The sequence below is a fragment of the Trichechus manatus genome, unplaced genomic scaffold (genome assembly GCF_000243295.1).
Source record: "Trichechus manatus latirostris isolate Lorelei unplaced genomic scaffold, TriManLat1.0 scaffold00012, whole genome shotgun sequence".
In the NCBI taxonomy this organism is placed as follows: domain Eukaryota; kingdom Metazoa; phylum Chordata; class Mammalia; order Sirenia; family Trichechidae; genus Trichechus; species Trichechus manatus.
The window spans coordinates 30,751,496-30,768,612 of NW_004443948.1; the positions used below are offsets into that span (position 1 = coordinate 30,751,496).

General features: G+C 40.7%; 1 protein-coding gene across 1 annotated transcript in view; it reads left to right on the forward strand.

Annotated features, from left to right (window-relative positions):
- Positions 1–9,892, forward strand: part of MAP3K7CL (MAP3K7 C-terminal like) — a 41,596-nt gene extending 31,704 nt beyond the window's left edge. The window contains exon 5 of the mRNA XM_004371370.1: positions 9,712–9,892. Within this exon, the coding sequence (XP_004371427.1) occupies positions 9,712–9,892 (181 nt within the window). The remainder of the gene's footprint in view (positions 1–9,711) is intronic.
- Positions 9,893–17,117: the final 7,225 nt, after the last annotated feature.

Consider the following 17,117-nt stretch of genomic DNA (forward strand, 5'->3'; position numbering starts at 1 on the left):
ATACAGATTTATTACTGAATTCTTAAGTGAAAGCAAATGGAGCATATTTTGTTTTGAGAAGTTTGTGAAATTCCCAGGACTCTTTTGAGGCTCTCTGGAATGGTGGATGGACAGGATGACATGGTGGAAGGCAGCTTGGGCACTGGGACCAGGCTTCTGCACTTGCAGTAAGACCTCACCACTTTCCAAGCCTTCCCTACCTCTTGCTTTCTTGTGCTTAACACATAAAAATTAGACCTGGACTTTGGTTCTAGGAATTAAAAGATGCTCATTAGGAGATTAGAAACACAACCTTTCCCTCATAAATCTGAGACTTTCTTTTTGGTCTAAGAGTTTTGATAAATCGGTTGGCATACTTAGATTGTACATTTACACACGATCTCAGTCCTAAAAAAAAGTTTCATAAAGGAATTGAAAACCAGTTGCCGTGGAGTCAGTTCCAACTTACGACAGCCTCTTGTGAGTCAGAGTAGAACTGTGTTCCATAAGGTTTTCAGTGCTGTTCTTTTTGGAAGTAGATCACCAGGGCTTTTTTCTGAGGTGCCCCTGGATGGACGCAAACCTCCAACCTTTTGGTTAGTAGCCAAGTGTAGTAACCATTCACACCCAGGGACCCCAAAGGAATCGAAGCCCATTAATAAATGTGACCACTACTGAAGTCAAAAGAGGGCTTGGATGATGTGTAGTCAAGTGTATCTTCCAGTGTGGGTGTGTGTGTGTGTGTGTGTGTGATCAACTGTGGTGGTGTCACAGAAAACCGGATAATTATGTATTTACCTGTAAGCTCCTCAGTTTGAAGGTAATGGCGGATGTTGTTATTTACAGTAACCCCATACGTGCCTTTAATTGTGGGGGATGGGGTAACACAAGACTCACCCACTGAAGTATATGTTCTGTAAGTTTATATTTTTGTGTACTGCATTAAAAAATAAGATAGGGTAATGATATGAGAGTGATTCATATCTTGTCTTTGAAATCCCTACTGCTCGTGTTGACAGCAATGGTAACTGTGGGTGTTAACACTATATTAAAAAAAGGGAAAAAAAACCTCATTGCCGTTGAGTCAATTCCAACTCATAGTGACCCTACAGGACAGAGTAGAACTGCTCCACAGGGTTTCCAAGGAGCAGCTGGTAGATTTGAACTGCCAGCCTTTTCGTTAATAGCCAAACGCTTGACCACTGTGCCACCAGGTCTCCAAAACAAGAAAAACCAAACCCATTGTCATCAAGTCGATTCTGACTCATAGGGACCCTATAGGACAGAGTAGGACTGCCCCATAACATTTCCAAGGAGCAGATGGTGGATTCGAACTGCTAACATTTTGAGCTCTTAACCACAGTGCCACCAGAGTAATATGCTCTGTGTACACATTATTTTCGTTGTAGTTTGTATGGTCTATACGATTTGCCCATTGCATTGGGCAAATCTGCTGCAAAAGACCTCTTTAAAGTGTTAAAAAGCAACGATGTCACTTTGAAGACTAAGGTGCGCCTGACCCAAGCCTTGGTGTTTTCAGTCACCTTATATGCATGTGAAAGCTGGACAATGAATATAGAAGACGGGAGAAGGGAGAAGAATTGCCGCCTTTGAACTGAGAGTTGGTGAAGAATGTTGAATATCCCATAGATTGCCCAAGGAACCAACAAATCTGTCTTGGAAGAAGTGCAACCAGAATGCTTGTTAGAAGCAAGGATGACGAGACTATGTCTCACATACTTTGGACATGTTGTCAGGAGGGACCAGTCCCTGGAGAAGGACATCATACTCAGTAAAGTAGAGGGTCAGCGAAAAAGAGGAAGACTCTCAATGAAATTGACACAGTAGCTGCAACAATGGGCTCAAGCATAACAAGGATTGTGAGGATGGTGCAGGACCGGGCAGTGTTTCCTTCCGTTGCACATGCGGTCACTGAGTCAGAATCAACTCGAGGATACCTAACAACAACAACAACGTATTTAAAACACAGAGTCCGTGTCTGCAACAAAGTGCTGCTGAGATACACTGTTAAATTAGGAAGTCTGGCTATATCTCATATTAATAAATAAATGAGGTTGGCTCTCCCAAAGCTTATAGTGCTCACTGTTTTCAGCACTTCACTGAAGACTCATTTTGCAACAGTTTTTCCTTGTTTGTTTTTAACCAAGATAAATTGGGCCAGGTGGATTTGATCCAAGAAATTAGCTTTCTGTTTTTCTGAGGATTCTAATGAGAATCTTCCCCGTCATTTCACAGAGTAACTGATTGATGTTGCCTCTGGTGACTGGTTAGTCTAAACCAGACACAAAGAGAGGTGCTAAGGTGTTTGGAAAGGAGTCGTCCTCTATTGAGATCGTTTGGGCGCAGCTCGAGGTCTGGACTAAGCTGAACTTCTCTCTTGTCTCCAGACGGGGTCTCCCTGGATCCTGTTTGGGGGAACTTGAGGCATGGTGACAAGAAGAGCTGATACAACTATTATTTTAAATCATGTCTATGGAATGAATAAAGAAAGTAAAACATTTTCTAGGACTATAAACTGCATGGGATGAGTCTAATTTAAAGAACCGCTTCTTGTTGACAAATGATGTAGAAGCAGCCCTTTCCTATTTTTATTGAAATTTTTTTCTTCCCACTGTTAAAAAAACAAACAAAAAACAACTTTACAGCAAGGTTTGAAAAATTACCAAGAATTCTGACACCTTTACAGAATTGCTGCTGTCAGTTTTGCATATTTCTTTCTAGGCCTTTTGTCTATGAATTGATATTTTTATATAATTGCACACATAGTAATATGGAATTTGTAGCACATCTTTTTCACAAAATATTTTACCATAAGAATTTTTACATAATGTAAAACCATGGAAGTGGAATATAGACATTTTATGGCTTTTGAAATCTATCACCAAGTTGTTTGACAGAAATTTTGTTTTCTTGGTTAGGAATATTATTCTTTATAAAAAATTTTTTTATAATTATTTTTATTGTGCTTTAGGTGAAGATTTACAGAGTAAATTCGTTTCTCATTAAACAGTTAACACACATATTGTTTTGTGATGTTGGTTGCCAACCCCATGACATGTCAACACTCTCCCCTTCTCGACCTTGAGTTCCCCATTTCCTTTCGTCCAGCTTTCCTGTCCCCTCCTGCCTTCTCATCCTTGCCCCTGGGCTGGTGTGCCCATTTAGTCTTGTATACATGGTTGAGCTACATGTATTATCGTTTGCTTTATGGGCCTGACAGAAGGTTTTTTAAAGTATATGATTAAACTACAATTTGATCAGCTGTAAAATTTTCTTTGCTCCAGATGGAGTATTTTACCTTGTTCAAAGGAGAGACCACCCGCTGTGCTCCATTTCAGAACACTGCTAGAGGCTGGGTGGTTTAGAAGATCGACTTAGAATGTCATACAAAGAGACAGACTCTTAGAAAAGTCAGGTTGAAAAATGTTACAATGATTTTTTTAAAACAATTCAGTGGTTTTCAGTTTATTCACAGATTTACGCAACCATCACCACAATCAACTTCAGCAAAATTTTCATCACCCAAAAAAGAAACCATGTACCCTTTAGCTGTCATTCCCCACTGCCCTCTTTCCTCCAGTCCTAAACAACCACTGATCTACTTTGTCTCTATAGATTTGCCTGTTCTGAACATTTCCTAACAATAGAATCATATAATGATGTGGTCTTTGGGACTGGCTCCTTTCACTTACGTGACGTTTTCAATGTTCAGCCACACTGGAGCATGAATCAGTACAATACTTCATCCCTTTTTATTGCTGCTTTTCCATTGTATGGACAGACTACATTTTGTTTTCCGTTCATCAGTTGATGGACCATTTAGGTTGCTTCCTCTTTTTGGTTATTACGAATAATGCTGAAGTGAACATTCATGCTGACGTTTTTGTACGGACATACGCTTTCCGTTCTCTTAGATATGTACCTGGGAGTGGAATGGCTGGGTCTTGTGATAACCCTTTTGAAGAACTGCCAGCCTGTTTTCCAAAGCAGCGGTACCATTTTATATTCCTACCAGGAGTATATGAGGGTTCTAATTTCTCTCCATTCTCACCAATACTTATTATTATTTGTCGTCTTTTAGCCATTGAAAACCCTGTGGAGAACAGTTGTACTCTTGACACACTTGGGGTTGTTCTGAGTAGGAATCAACTCAATGGCAACTGTTTTATTTTTAAGTGGATGGGAAGTGCTATCACATTGTGGTTTTGATTTGCATTTCCCTAATAGTTAATGATGTTGAGCGTCTTTTCATGTGCTTTTGGTCATATGTGAGGAGCCCTGGTGGTGAAATGGTTAAGCAGTGGGCTGCTAACTGAAAGGTGGGTGGTTCAAACCCACCCACAGCTCCTCAGGAGAAAGATGTGGCAATCTGCTCCTGTAAAGATTACAGCATTGAAAACCTGTGGGCAGTTCTACTCTGTCCTGTAGGATCGCTATGAGTCGGAATCGACTCAACGGCAGTGGGTATGGTCATTTGTGTATCTTCTTTGGAGAAATATCCATTCAAATCTATTACCTATTTTAAATCAGATTATTTGTCTTTTTATTATTGAGCTGAAAAAATATTATATGCTTTTAGTGGGTTTCAGGCGAACGTTAAAGAGGATTTTTCTGTGGGGATAACATAACCATGCAGTCTTATATTCTCATGTCTTTTTGAAATATATCATATGATGAAGGGGCAAGCAGCATCTCCTCTAGGGGGACATATCAGGATAAAGGAAAGAGGAGCACATGTAATTTGCAAAATTCATCTGAATTAGTCTAAAATTAGCCCTGCTTTGTTTTCAATCATGGCATTTGATTTTTTCTAAAATTTCTAATAATAGACAATTTCTGTATTTAGCCAGAAATATTGATTTCTTTAGGAGATCTCCGAAGGTACAAGTTCTTAAACTGTGTTCTTAGAAGCCTCTCAAAGGATAGTGGGGATACAGAGGGTGGCGGGCAGGGAACTGTGCCAGAATCAACTAGAGAAGGTCCAGTTTTATGTTTTATTTGCTTCACTTCAGTGTAAGATTTTCTTTGAAAAAGGATTCCACGGCTAGAAAACATTGAAAACCAAATCCCACTTTTATGTTCCAAGGATATTTTTCTTAAATTTTTACCCAGCCTTCCGGAAGCTAGGTCTCCACTGTCATAAAGAAATGGTAAACAGATCTTTGTCCCCAGGTGTTTGCAGGGTACATAGTAATGTGGGGAAAAAGTTCTATCCTTTCTTTCCCAAGATGTCTGATATGGCCTTCTATGTAAGATATGGGATTTGGGTTCATTTGCATGTTTGAATCCATCATTAATGGCTACTGTGTCAATCCATCTCACTAAGGATCTTCCTCACCCTCGTTAGCCCTCTACTTCACCAAACACAATGTCCTTCTCTACAAATTAGTCCCTCCTGATGACGCATCCAAAGCAAGCAGGTCGGACCATATGTTTTAGTGATCCATAAAGTTTTCGTTGGCTATTTTCAGAAGCAGACCGTCAGGCCTTTCTTCCTAATCTGAATAGTCTGAAAGCTTGGCTGAAACCTGTCCACCATGTGTGCCCTGCTCGTATCTGAAATACCGTCGCCTAGCTCACAGCATCATGGCAACATGCAAAACCTTCAGTAAATAGTTGCTGATTGAATAATTGAAGAACAAGGTACCTCAGAGACAAATAATGGGTATGAGGTCAGCCAAAACAGACCACAAAAACCAAAACAAAATCTGTTTGGCTGTAGAAATATGCCGCCATCATAAATAATTCTGCTTAAAAAAAATCTATATTTTGCATTTCACCACAGTTTATAAGCTGTTTTTTTCCTCCTTAATTATCTCGTTTGAACCTCCCAACAAGCCCAGGTGATAGAGCAAATGTCATTAATTGTCCCATTTTAAAGATGAGAAAATAGGAACCTAAAGTGCTAATTTAACTGAAAGAGTCACACAGCTGATAGAAACAGCCAGAAACAAGATCTAACCTTCTGATTAAATGTTTAGCGCTCTTTACCCCAAGCATAGTTTAAGCTGTAAACAGGATAATTGATTAGTAAATTTCCTCATATAACTATTTTGAAGAAATTGCTAAATAAAATCTTTATAAAAGAGACATGCTTTGAAATCCCCCACCCATTGAATCATCTATTCCTGTTCTACTTTTTTTCTTTTCAAATTAACTGCGTCATACAAATAATTCAAGTGGAATAGAGTTTTGATTTCAAAATCCTGATCTGGGAGTTAGTAATACTGGAAGTAACAATGACTATTTTCCTAGTTCCATATTTGAACTTGTTTAAAACTCCCAAAGTCATCTGTTATTAGTTTTGACTGGTAGGGATGGCAAATCATAAAATTACAGATTTTATAGCTAAATGGAATCATAGAGAATCTCTAGTCCAATCTTCTCACATCAGAGAAAGTCAATAATAATTCCTCCCTCACTGGAATCCAAATGACTCAAGTGATCGTTTAAATAAATTAGTGTCATGTATTTGATAAATAATTATACATATATTTAATGAAAACTGTCAAAATATCTGTTGTACCCTGTCCAGGACCTATTTATATGGACATATTTATGTTCAACCATTAGCAATTTATAATTAAACTCTGGTACATCAAGCTACAACCTTACAAACAGATGATCTGAGGAGTGAATTAATGTTTGTAAATGGCTAGAAGAGAGCAAGTGTCATTAATTATCCCATTTTAAAGATGAGAAAACAGAAGCTTAACGTGCTCATCTAACTGAAAAAGATACACAGCTGATAAGAAACAGCCAGAAACAAACCCTCTGATTTCTTGTTTATCGTTTCTATCCAGGGCTTTGAACCAGTTTGTTATTTGCTGGCGATCGTGAGGATGAGGCAGGACTGGGCAACATTTCGTTTATAAGGGTCACCATGAGTCTGAGTCCACTTTACAGCAGCTACCTATCTATCTCTGTTATACTCTAAACACCATAGAGGATCCAAAGATCAATAACAGCCCAAAGGAGCAGTTCGTCGTTTTCTCAGCTTTTCTGATTATTTTCCATCTGCCCTTGATCGGACACTTTTTTTTTTTTTTTTTTACTTCCCCGTTACTTAATTTCATTCAGTGGTCACCAAAATGGGTGCACAAGGCAATTCATTTTGTGCAAGAACAAAATACTACAACTTCTATTCCAACTTTCTTTTTATCCTTTTTCTGGTGTATCTTATTATTTTGGATACAATTTTAAACTTACAGGAAAGTTGAAAAAATAATAGAATTCCCATATATCCTTTACCTGGATTCATCAGTTATTACTATTTTACCCATTGCTTTATCCTCCTACCCCTGACCCCACTAGCATGCTTCATGCGGCTTTCCCTCTCTCTCTATGTATATGTGTACGTGTATCCATGGCTGTACATATACAGGCAGTCCCCGGGTTACGAACATCCGACTGACGGACCACTTGTACTTGCCCTTCAATGTTATGTACATTTGCCTCACTTTGAAGCGATTGAACCAACTCCTGCTTGTAACAAATTCTTCATCGCAATCCCCTTCACTGGCTGCACATGCAGCTTTTAAATCATCGTAAAGGCTTCGAGCTGTTTCTTGCACTAAAGTAAGGCTAAATAGGAACTTTATGCACCTGTTTCTACTTACCTATAAATTCGACTTAGAGACTTAAGTCACAGTTAGGAATGGATCTCATTCATAACCCAGGGACGGCCTGTATACACACTATTGTACCCCACTGCACTTAAATACTCCAGTGAATATTTTCTAAGAATAAGCACCTTCTCTCACTTAACCATGGTACGGTAATTGAAATCTGGAAACTTAGTGTGGATCTGGTTGTTGCTGGCTGCTGTCTAGCTGGCTCTGACTCGTGGCGACCTTATGCATAACACAACAAAATGTTGCCCAGTCTGGTGCGAGCTTCATGATCGTTGGTATGTTTGAGCCCATTGTCGCAGCGATGACGGATACCGTACTATTATCTAATTCACAGTCCATATTCAAATTGCATTAATTTCCCAATAATGTGCTTCATAGTTATTCTTTTCTCCCCAGGGCGGGATGACACATTACATGTGATTGTCATTTCTCTTTGGTCTCTTTAAATCTAGAACTGTCCTTGAAATCTGGAACAGCTCTTCACTTTGTTTTGAAGAGTACAGGCTAGTGATTTCTCTCAGCTTGAGGTTGTCTAGGGTTCCTCCTGGTAGATTCCAGTTGTGCGTTTGCGGTGGGAATACCGCAGAAATGATGTGTGTTCTTCTCAGTGCGTGTGATAACTGTTTATCCCATGACTATGATGTCAGGTTTGATCGCTTGTTTAAGGTGGTTTACCAGGCTTCTCCACACTTTGCCCTTTCGCGCTTAGTAAGTCATTTGTGGGGAGATACTTTGAGACTATGAAAATATCTTGTTCCTCATTGAACATTCCCCCAGTAATTTTAGCATTCCATCTCACCCTTTTAAGTATCTCAATTTGAATGTGCTTTATAATGTGCAAAATATATTAGTATAGTAGCATATATGTATAATTTCTGAGTGCACACATACATAGGAATATCTCAACTTCTAGCAGGGCTGCTAGGTGGGTTCGTACTGTCAGCTTTTTGGTCAGTGGTTGAGTGCTAACTACTTACGCCAACCAGAGACCTTTTGTTAATTAGGGCTTCAGTATATCTGTAAGGACTAGGGGGAAACAGAAAAAAAAAAACCTACTGCTGTCGGGTTGATTCCGACTCATAGTGACCCTAATAGGACGGAGTAGAGCTGCTCCATGGGGTTTCCAAGGAGTACCTGGTGGATTTGGACTGCTCGCAGTCGTAGCTCTTAACCACTATGCCACCAGGGAAAGGTATGGAAAATAGTATCTATAAAGAAGGAGGTGGAATTCTTTAGTTGCAAGAAGCCTAGTAAAGATTTGCTAAGCTCAGAAGTAGGAAAACAAAGGAAGAGAACAGCTAAATCTTGGAGGGCGAAGAAGGCAAAGATTAGGTAAGCGGCACACCATACTTCTCTTACCTACAAGACAATAGGCGTGTCTTCAATTAAAAAATTATAAACGGATTCTGCTTTCTTCTTAAATTGTCATTTTTATAATGTGTTGTACTCATAAAAAGATCACTTTTTAATTTTTTTTGTACTGTTGAAGGAACTTTGGGCTTTCTGTGTGTGTACATAGTGTTTTGAATGTGCCTAGTAAACTCGGCTGCTAACCGATGGGCAGTTCAGATTTACCAGGCGCTCCTTGGAAACCCTATGGGGCAGGTCTACTCTGTCCTACAGGGTCCACTATGAGTTGGAATTGACTCGACAGCAATGGGTTTGTTTTTTCAGTAGGAGTGCTAGACTAAAATAAAGGGATCTAAAACTTGTGAGGCGTCCCTGGTGGTGTAAACGGTGAACGCATTTTGCTGCTAACCAAAAGGCTGGTGGTTTGAGCCCACCCAGAGGTGCCTCAGAAGAAAGACCTGGCGATCTACTTCCAGAAAAAAAAAAAAAAACAGCCGTTGTAAACCCTGTAGAGCACAGTTCTACCTGACACAAGGGATTGCCATGAGTTAGAACTGACTCGACAGCAACTAGCGAAAACTTGTGCAGCTGGGAAAATAAAAGTTATTGGAAGCAAGTAGATGTGGTAAAAATGGGAACTTTTATTTCCATTGTGCTATTACGATGTAATTTAATATTTTGCATTAAAGTGTGTACTCCTTCCTCCTGTGCCCCCCTGAATCTTCAGAAAGGAGCTCATTGCCAAGCTGGATCAGGCGGAAAAGGAGAAGGTGGATGCTGCTCAGCTAGCCCAGGAGTACGAGGCGCTGATGGAGGAGAACCGGACATTGAAGCTGGCTCAGTCGCAGTGTGTAGAACAACTAGAAAAACTTAGAATACAGTATCAGAAGAGACAGGGCTCATCCTAACTTTAAATTATTCAACGGGAGCTTTAGAGGTTAGTGCCTGCTGTGCACTCGCCAAAAGATTTTTATTTCCAAGGGATAAGAGTAAAATCTATCATAGCTTTATTACCCACATGGCAAAGGCCTATGAGGAGTCTAATGCTTGCCAGCTTCTAGCCTGAGAGAAAGGATCTTTTAAGTAAGATAATTAAATGGAATCTATTGCCATTATATGTTTTCAGAGATCGGAATTCTTTTTCAAGGGTATTTTTTCTTATTTAGGAAGATATGATCAGACTGTCCATCAGGGTAGATGATAAAAATAGAGTATTAAGTGGTCCCACTAAGAATCATGAGCAGAGCAAAGTTAAACCATGAAACTAGCTAGTGAAATGCTCACTGCAGCCCACCATCTGTGTATTTTAAAACTTCACGTCTTTGATATTTCAAATGTGCTCGAACCTAAACCGTCAGAAACGTCTCCGTATATATTTATGTTCACCAGCGTCAGATTTAATCCCTCAGTGATTGAGTGTACTCAGAATAAATGGTTGCATATCCAAAAAGCTTTCTCATGAAAAGATGAGCAAGAAAGCAGGTTTCAGTGCCAAAAGCACATTTGCCAGTGCTAACTTGCTGTTGTAATAAGAAAGTTAAGGCTGCATTTTCTTCACGCGATGTTACCTCACGCTTGACATCTCTGCCCTCGCTTGCTGGCGTACGTTCTAGGGGCGCGGGGGAAATGGAAAAGTATCATTTGGACATGACCTTGGTGAGCTCCCATGAGAACATAGTGAAATTACAGCTACCACTTTGCTTTGGATTTCAGGAGATGTTTTGGATCAGTAATAAGTCATAGGAATATGTGAGTAAATTGAGGATTAAAATGATTTTTTTTCCCCTTGTTCTACCTATCACTATATTTTCCCAAATCGATCTCTTCGTTATACGTCCATTTCTGTTCATGTAACTTTTTTCATTAAACATGGATCAAAACTATCAGTTTGTGTTTGCCTCTTTCTTAACCCCTGTAAATGAAACAATGGGATTGCCTGACCCTAGTCAAACATTGTTCTTAGCCATACTTACATGTCCCAGAAAAGGAGTGAAGCCTCCTTTCTTGGAAAGGTCTGTGGTTCCTCACACAAACAACTCAGAGCTTTCATACGGAATAGGATGCCTTTTTGTCTTGAGATATTTATGCAGACACTATTTAAAAAAAAACAAAACAAAACTGGATTAACAATAAAATGACCTGGGATAGACCACTGTTTCTCAGCTGGGGTGATTTTGTCCCCCTCCTCCAGGGGACATTTGGCAATTTGGCAGTATATAGAGACGGTTTTGTATGTCAAATGGGGTTGGGAAGGGCTACTCATACAGAGTGGATAAAGGCCAGGGATGCTGCTACACATCCTGCAATGCATAAAACAACCCCCAAAACAGGAGTTATCCAATCCCAAGTAGTGCTGAGATGGAGACATGCTGGGCTAAACGCATCACTGGGGAGTTTGGACAAATGCCGAGGGAAGCACCATGCAGGGCCACCTGTTTCTGGCAGTGGGGCGCAGTCTGCAAGTCCCTGAAGCATCCTGGCCTTTGTTTTCCTCGTTTGTAATATGAAGCTTTTCAATAGCTCTTAAAACATTCTCTCCAGTTTTAATGTTTGTAAGCCTGTTAGCCCTGAGGCTCCTGAAACATCTGACCCAAGCTGAAGTCTCTGTTGTTCTGGCAGAACCTTCTTTCAGAGTAACCTCAAGGCTTATAAATACTAAAACAAAGGAGGGTTTATTCACTAAATTTATACAAATCCAGGCTTAATGGAATGGGAGGAAGAAGGGTAAGTTACCAACCTTTCAATACAGGGATGAGCTTTTGGTCTCTAGCCCTGCATTTAGACGCCCATACATGCTGTTACATACATCTACAGAATTTAAACAGTCACGGTCCTTCTAGAAAATGGGAATCAGAGAAACATAGTTCCAAAATCTCTTTGCTCTACCAGAATGAAACCAATGTGGTTAAAATGTTTGAACAGCACTGGTTTATATTAAAGAGTCACTGAGCGCATAGTTTTCATACCTGTGCTAGTCTCAGCCTGAAATTGGGCAGTGTGTTTCCAAAAGACATATATTTGCAACTCAGAAGCAAGTATATGCCTAAGTGTGTGACTTTCCAGCAGATTTTTAGTAATTAAAAACATGAAAATATCTTCTACTTTCATAGTATGTTCAGAGAAATCAAAAGGCAAAATATCTTACATTATCAGTATCATCTTTTCATGCATTTGGCAAGTTCCACCAGTCTTCTTTATCACACTGCCTATTGTCTATATCCCGTTGCCGTTGAGTCGATTTCGACTCGTAGTGACCCCACAGAGCAGGGTAGAACTTCCCGTAGGGTTTCCAAGGAGCGGCTAGTGGTTTTGAATTGCTGACGTTTTGGTTCGCCACCAAGCTCTAAACTACTGTACCACTAGGGCTCCTATTATCTATGTAACATACAATTTAAGAGTTTTCTATCTTCAAACATTTATAATATTCTTGATATTCACATTAATAATAATTATGCATGGAGCATTCGAAATGAGCACAAAGGTTCTGTAAGTATTAGGGTGAAGGAGATTGCTTTTGAGCTAGAATTAAAGGAAAATATAACCCACTATCTTCTGCAATTGCTCTACCAAAGAATTTGCTATTTTGGGATCATTCATTTTGTGTAGACGTGAAAAGAATGTGGTTACGGATGGCTAGAAGTCAACTCTCTCACCATTGGTCTCGGCAGAGGGTGTTTATCTCATCCTGGTACTTGGTCTTGGATGTATTATTAACTCAGTGCAAATAAAGAACTAAAAGGGATTGGCAACTCAAGTTCAACAAAAATGTATTAGACACTTACCATACCAAAATCAAAAAACCAAACCCGTTGCCATTGAGTTGATTCCAACTCATAGCCTCCCTATAGGATAGAGTATAACTGCCCAATAGAGTTTCCAAGGAGCAGCTGGTGGATTTGAACTGCAGACCTCTTGGTTAGCAGCTGAGATCTTAACCGCTGTGCCACCAGGGCTCCATCACATTTACCACAGAGGATGCAAAATGGAAGAAGACATAATCCACCCTCAATATGTTTTCTGATTTAGTAACAGGAATAGCACTAGGACTCTGGCTTCTGGAAGCCAAGAATAATTATAAGCGCAGTAAGATAAATGCAGTTTACAGTAGGGTTCAAAGAAGGAAGGAATAACATGAGCAGAGACACAGTGCTGGAGAATCACAAGGTAAGAGCCCCACATTTGGTTGCAGTAAGTAGTCTTCCCTTACAAGAGTATATGTAAGGGGATAGGGAGAAATTAAGCTGGAAAGTTCCGCCAGGACCTAGTGGTGGGGGGAGTTTGGACAAAATAAATATTTTGAAAAGGGGAGTGAAGGGTCAGGGCTGGACTTGAAGAAAATTCGCCTTAGAGCAGTAGCAACTGAAGTAACAGACTCCCTGGGTGGCACAAATGATTAAGTGCTCGACTATTAGCTGAAAGGTTGGCAGATTGAACCCAGACAGAGGCACCTTAGAAGACAGGCCTGGTGATCTGCTTCCAAAGCTCACAGCTTTGAAAGCTCTATGAAGCAGTTCGGCTCACGGGATTGCCACGAGTCAGACAGCAACTGGCAACAACAACAGAAACAGACTAGTAGGGATGGGAAAGGCGTAGGAGAAGTGGAATCTGTGTGACTTGGAATGGACTGTGTGTTGGATTGAAGCAAGGAAGGTGAAGAGAACCAACATTTAATGAGCCCCCTCTTTGGGCTACATGCTTCGTATAGGCTGCATTATTTAATTCTTACAACAACCTGTAAGGTAGCTGTAATTATCCCCATTCTCCAAAACCAGAAACTAAGTTTCCGTAATTTGTACAATGTTTCCCAGAGCTGGGATTCAAACACAAGATTTCCTTCCTTCAATAAAGGCTGACATTGCTTAGGGGACACTGAGCTTCTGTGAAGAATGATGGAAAAATCTGGAAACAAGGGTGTTGTTTGGACAACATGATGAACATAACTAATGTCACTGAATTGTACATGTGAAGAATGTTAAAATGGCAAACATTTTATTAAATATATATCTGTATTTGTAGAGGGTCAGCGGAAAAGAAGAAGACCCTCAATGAGATGGGTTGACACAGTGACCGCAACAATGGGCTCGAGCATAGCAATGATTATGGAGGATGGTGCAGGACTGGGCAGTGTTTTGTTCTGTTGTACGTAGGGTCACTATGAGTTGGAACCGACTCAATGACACCTAACAACAACAACACCACACACACATATATATTTACCACAATTAAAAAAAACTGAATGTCTATGCCTTGCTAGACATTCTGACAAGTTCCAGGGACAACAATGATAAACAGTACAAACATGGGTCCTTAGTGAGGGAGGTAGACGTTTACCTACTTACCCGGAGTAGCTCTAAAATATGCCAGAAAAATTCCTTCAAAAGGTGGAGCCTAATTCCTCTCCCCTTGCGGGTGGGTTGGATTTAAAGATTGTTTCTAATAACAGAGTAGAGCAGGATGACTCTGTGTGACTTCCAAGACTAGACCACAGAAGACATTGGGACTTCTTTCTCAACTGCTCTTTCTTGGATCACTTGCTCTGGGGTAAGCAGCTGTCGTGTTGTGAACAGAGTCCTGTAGGTCTATGGAAGGGCCCACATGGTGAGGAACTGAAGCCTTTGGCCAACAGCCACACGAGTGAGCTTGGAGGCAGATCCTTCAACCCCAGGCAAGACTTCAAACAACTGGAGCCCTGGCTGACATCTTGTACAACCTCCTGAGAGACTGTTGGCCAGAACCACGCAGCTAAACTGCTCCTGGTTCCTGATCCTCAGAGACTTTAAGATAATAAATGTTTGTTGTTTCAAGCAACTAAGTTTTGGGATAATTTGTTACGCGGTAATAGGTAAAAATACACCAAACAAATGAGGTAAGTGCTAAAAAGGAAAGAAACCCAGTTTACGAACGTGCATACAAAAAGGAACCTGACTGAGATGAGGAGTCTGGCGTAGCTTCCATGAAGCAGTGACTACTGAGATAAAATCTGATGGCTGGATCAGGGCTACAGGGACAAAAAGGGCAGATGAAGGAAGAAGAGCTAGACAGAGTGAAGACATGTGCAAAGGCCCTGGGGCATGTTCAGAGACTTGAAAGAAGGCCAGTGTGGATGAACATGAAGAGAGAGGGAGAGGGTGGTTCAAGATGAGACTTTAGAAAAAGGAAGGAACTTGAAGGACACGTTAAGAATTTTGACCTTAATCCTAAGAGCAATGGAAGCCACTGAAGAATTGTAAGCACGGGAATAAGACAATCAGAACTGGTCAAACCAGATTTTGAAAAGACAGCTCTGTTTGAAGATAACTCCAGATGTCAAGCCCAGATGACTGGAAGTATGAGCATGTCAAAAGAAAAAACAGGGAAATCAGGAGGAGCAACGATAAAGTAACTTTTTCAGCTCTTTGTCCGTCCATCTATCCGTCTGTCTATCCATCCAGTCAAAAAACCAAAACCAAACCCTTCACTGTCAAGTCAATTTCGACTCATAGCAACCCGATAGGACAGAGTAGAACAGCCCCATAGGGTTTCCAAGGCTGTAATCTTTATGAAAGCAGACTGCCACATCTTTCTCCTAAGGAGTGGCTGGTGAGTTCAAACCGCTGACCTTTCAGTTAACAGCCGAGTGCTTAACCACTGTGCCACCAGGGGCTCCTTCCATTCCGTCACCGTGTATTTATTTTGTATTCAGCATATGCCGTTCTGCTAGATACTGTAGATATGAAGATGAACAAGATATGATTCATGTTTTTAAGACATTTATGGTCTATATGGAAAGGTAAAAAACAAACCAAACCTGTTGCTTTCAAGTCGATTCTGACCCATAACGACCCTGTAGGCCAGAGTAGAAGTGCCCCATAGTGTTTCCAAGGAGCGGCTGGTGGATTTGAACTGCTGACTTTTTGGTTAGCAGCCAAATGCTTAACCACTGCGCTACCAGGGCTCCCGAGACACACGGTATAACTAACTGTAGTTCTACGGGCCATCATTGGAGTATGACAAAGTGCTCCTTAGCATGGAGGTCAGGGCCCCTAACTCTGACTGGGAGGGACAGGGCTATGGTGACTTTGGGGTGCTGCTAGAGCTTTGAGGTTCATTCCTAGAGGAAACAGGATACATGACTCTAAGAATATGAAGACATGGCTGGGGCTAAAGATACGGACTCGGAAACCAAGTAAAATACATTTTATCAGGAAAAATTTCAAACATTTGTGAAAGTAGAGAGAACATTCTGAAGGACCAGATGTAGTCATCATCCAGCTTCAACAACTCTCCACTTACGACCAAATTTTTTTTTCATCTAAGCCCCACTGACCACTACACCCCCACTCCCAGATTAAAAATCACAGACATAATATCATTTCACCTATGCAATTTTCGGTATAGATGTCTAAAAGTAAAGGACTTGTCTTGTTCAAAACTTCTCCACAATAGCATTATAACACCAGCAAACAAACAACCCCCATGCCTTAGTTACCCTGTGCTGTATAATACAAATACCAACAGTGGGTGGCTTTAAAAACCAGAAATCTATTTTCTCACAGTTGTGGAGGCTAGAAGTCTGAATTGAGGGCGTGACTCTAGGGAGAAGACCTTCCTTGTCTATTCTGGCTTCTCGTAGCTTCCAGCAATGCTTGGCCTCCCAGGTCTTGTAGATGCATCAGTCTCCAGGGTCTGTCTTCATCTTCCCCAGTGCACGTCTCTGTCCATTCTGCTTTTTATGGCTCAGAAGTGATTAGGTTTAGAATCTACCCTACTCTGGTATGACCTCATTAGCATAACAAAATAAAACCCCTATTTCCACACAGCGTCATGCTCACAGGTACCAAAACCCAAAACCCACTGCCGTTGAGTTGATTTCAACTCATAGAGACCCTCTAGGACAGATTCGAACTGCCCCATAGGGTTTCCCAGGAGTAGGTGGTGGATTTGAATTGCCATCCTTTTGGTTAGCAGTGAGCTTTTAATCACTGCACCACCAGGGCTCCCTTAGAGGTACAGGGGTTAGGATTTCAACACATATTTTTGGGGAACACAATTCAATCAGAACACCTCACAATAAATACTCAGTATCATCCTATACTTGGAAACCCTGGTGACATAGTGGTTAAGTGCTACGGCTGCTAACCAAAAAGTTGGCAG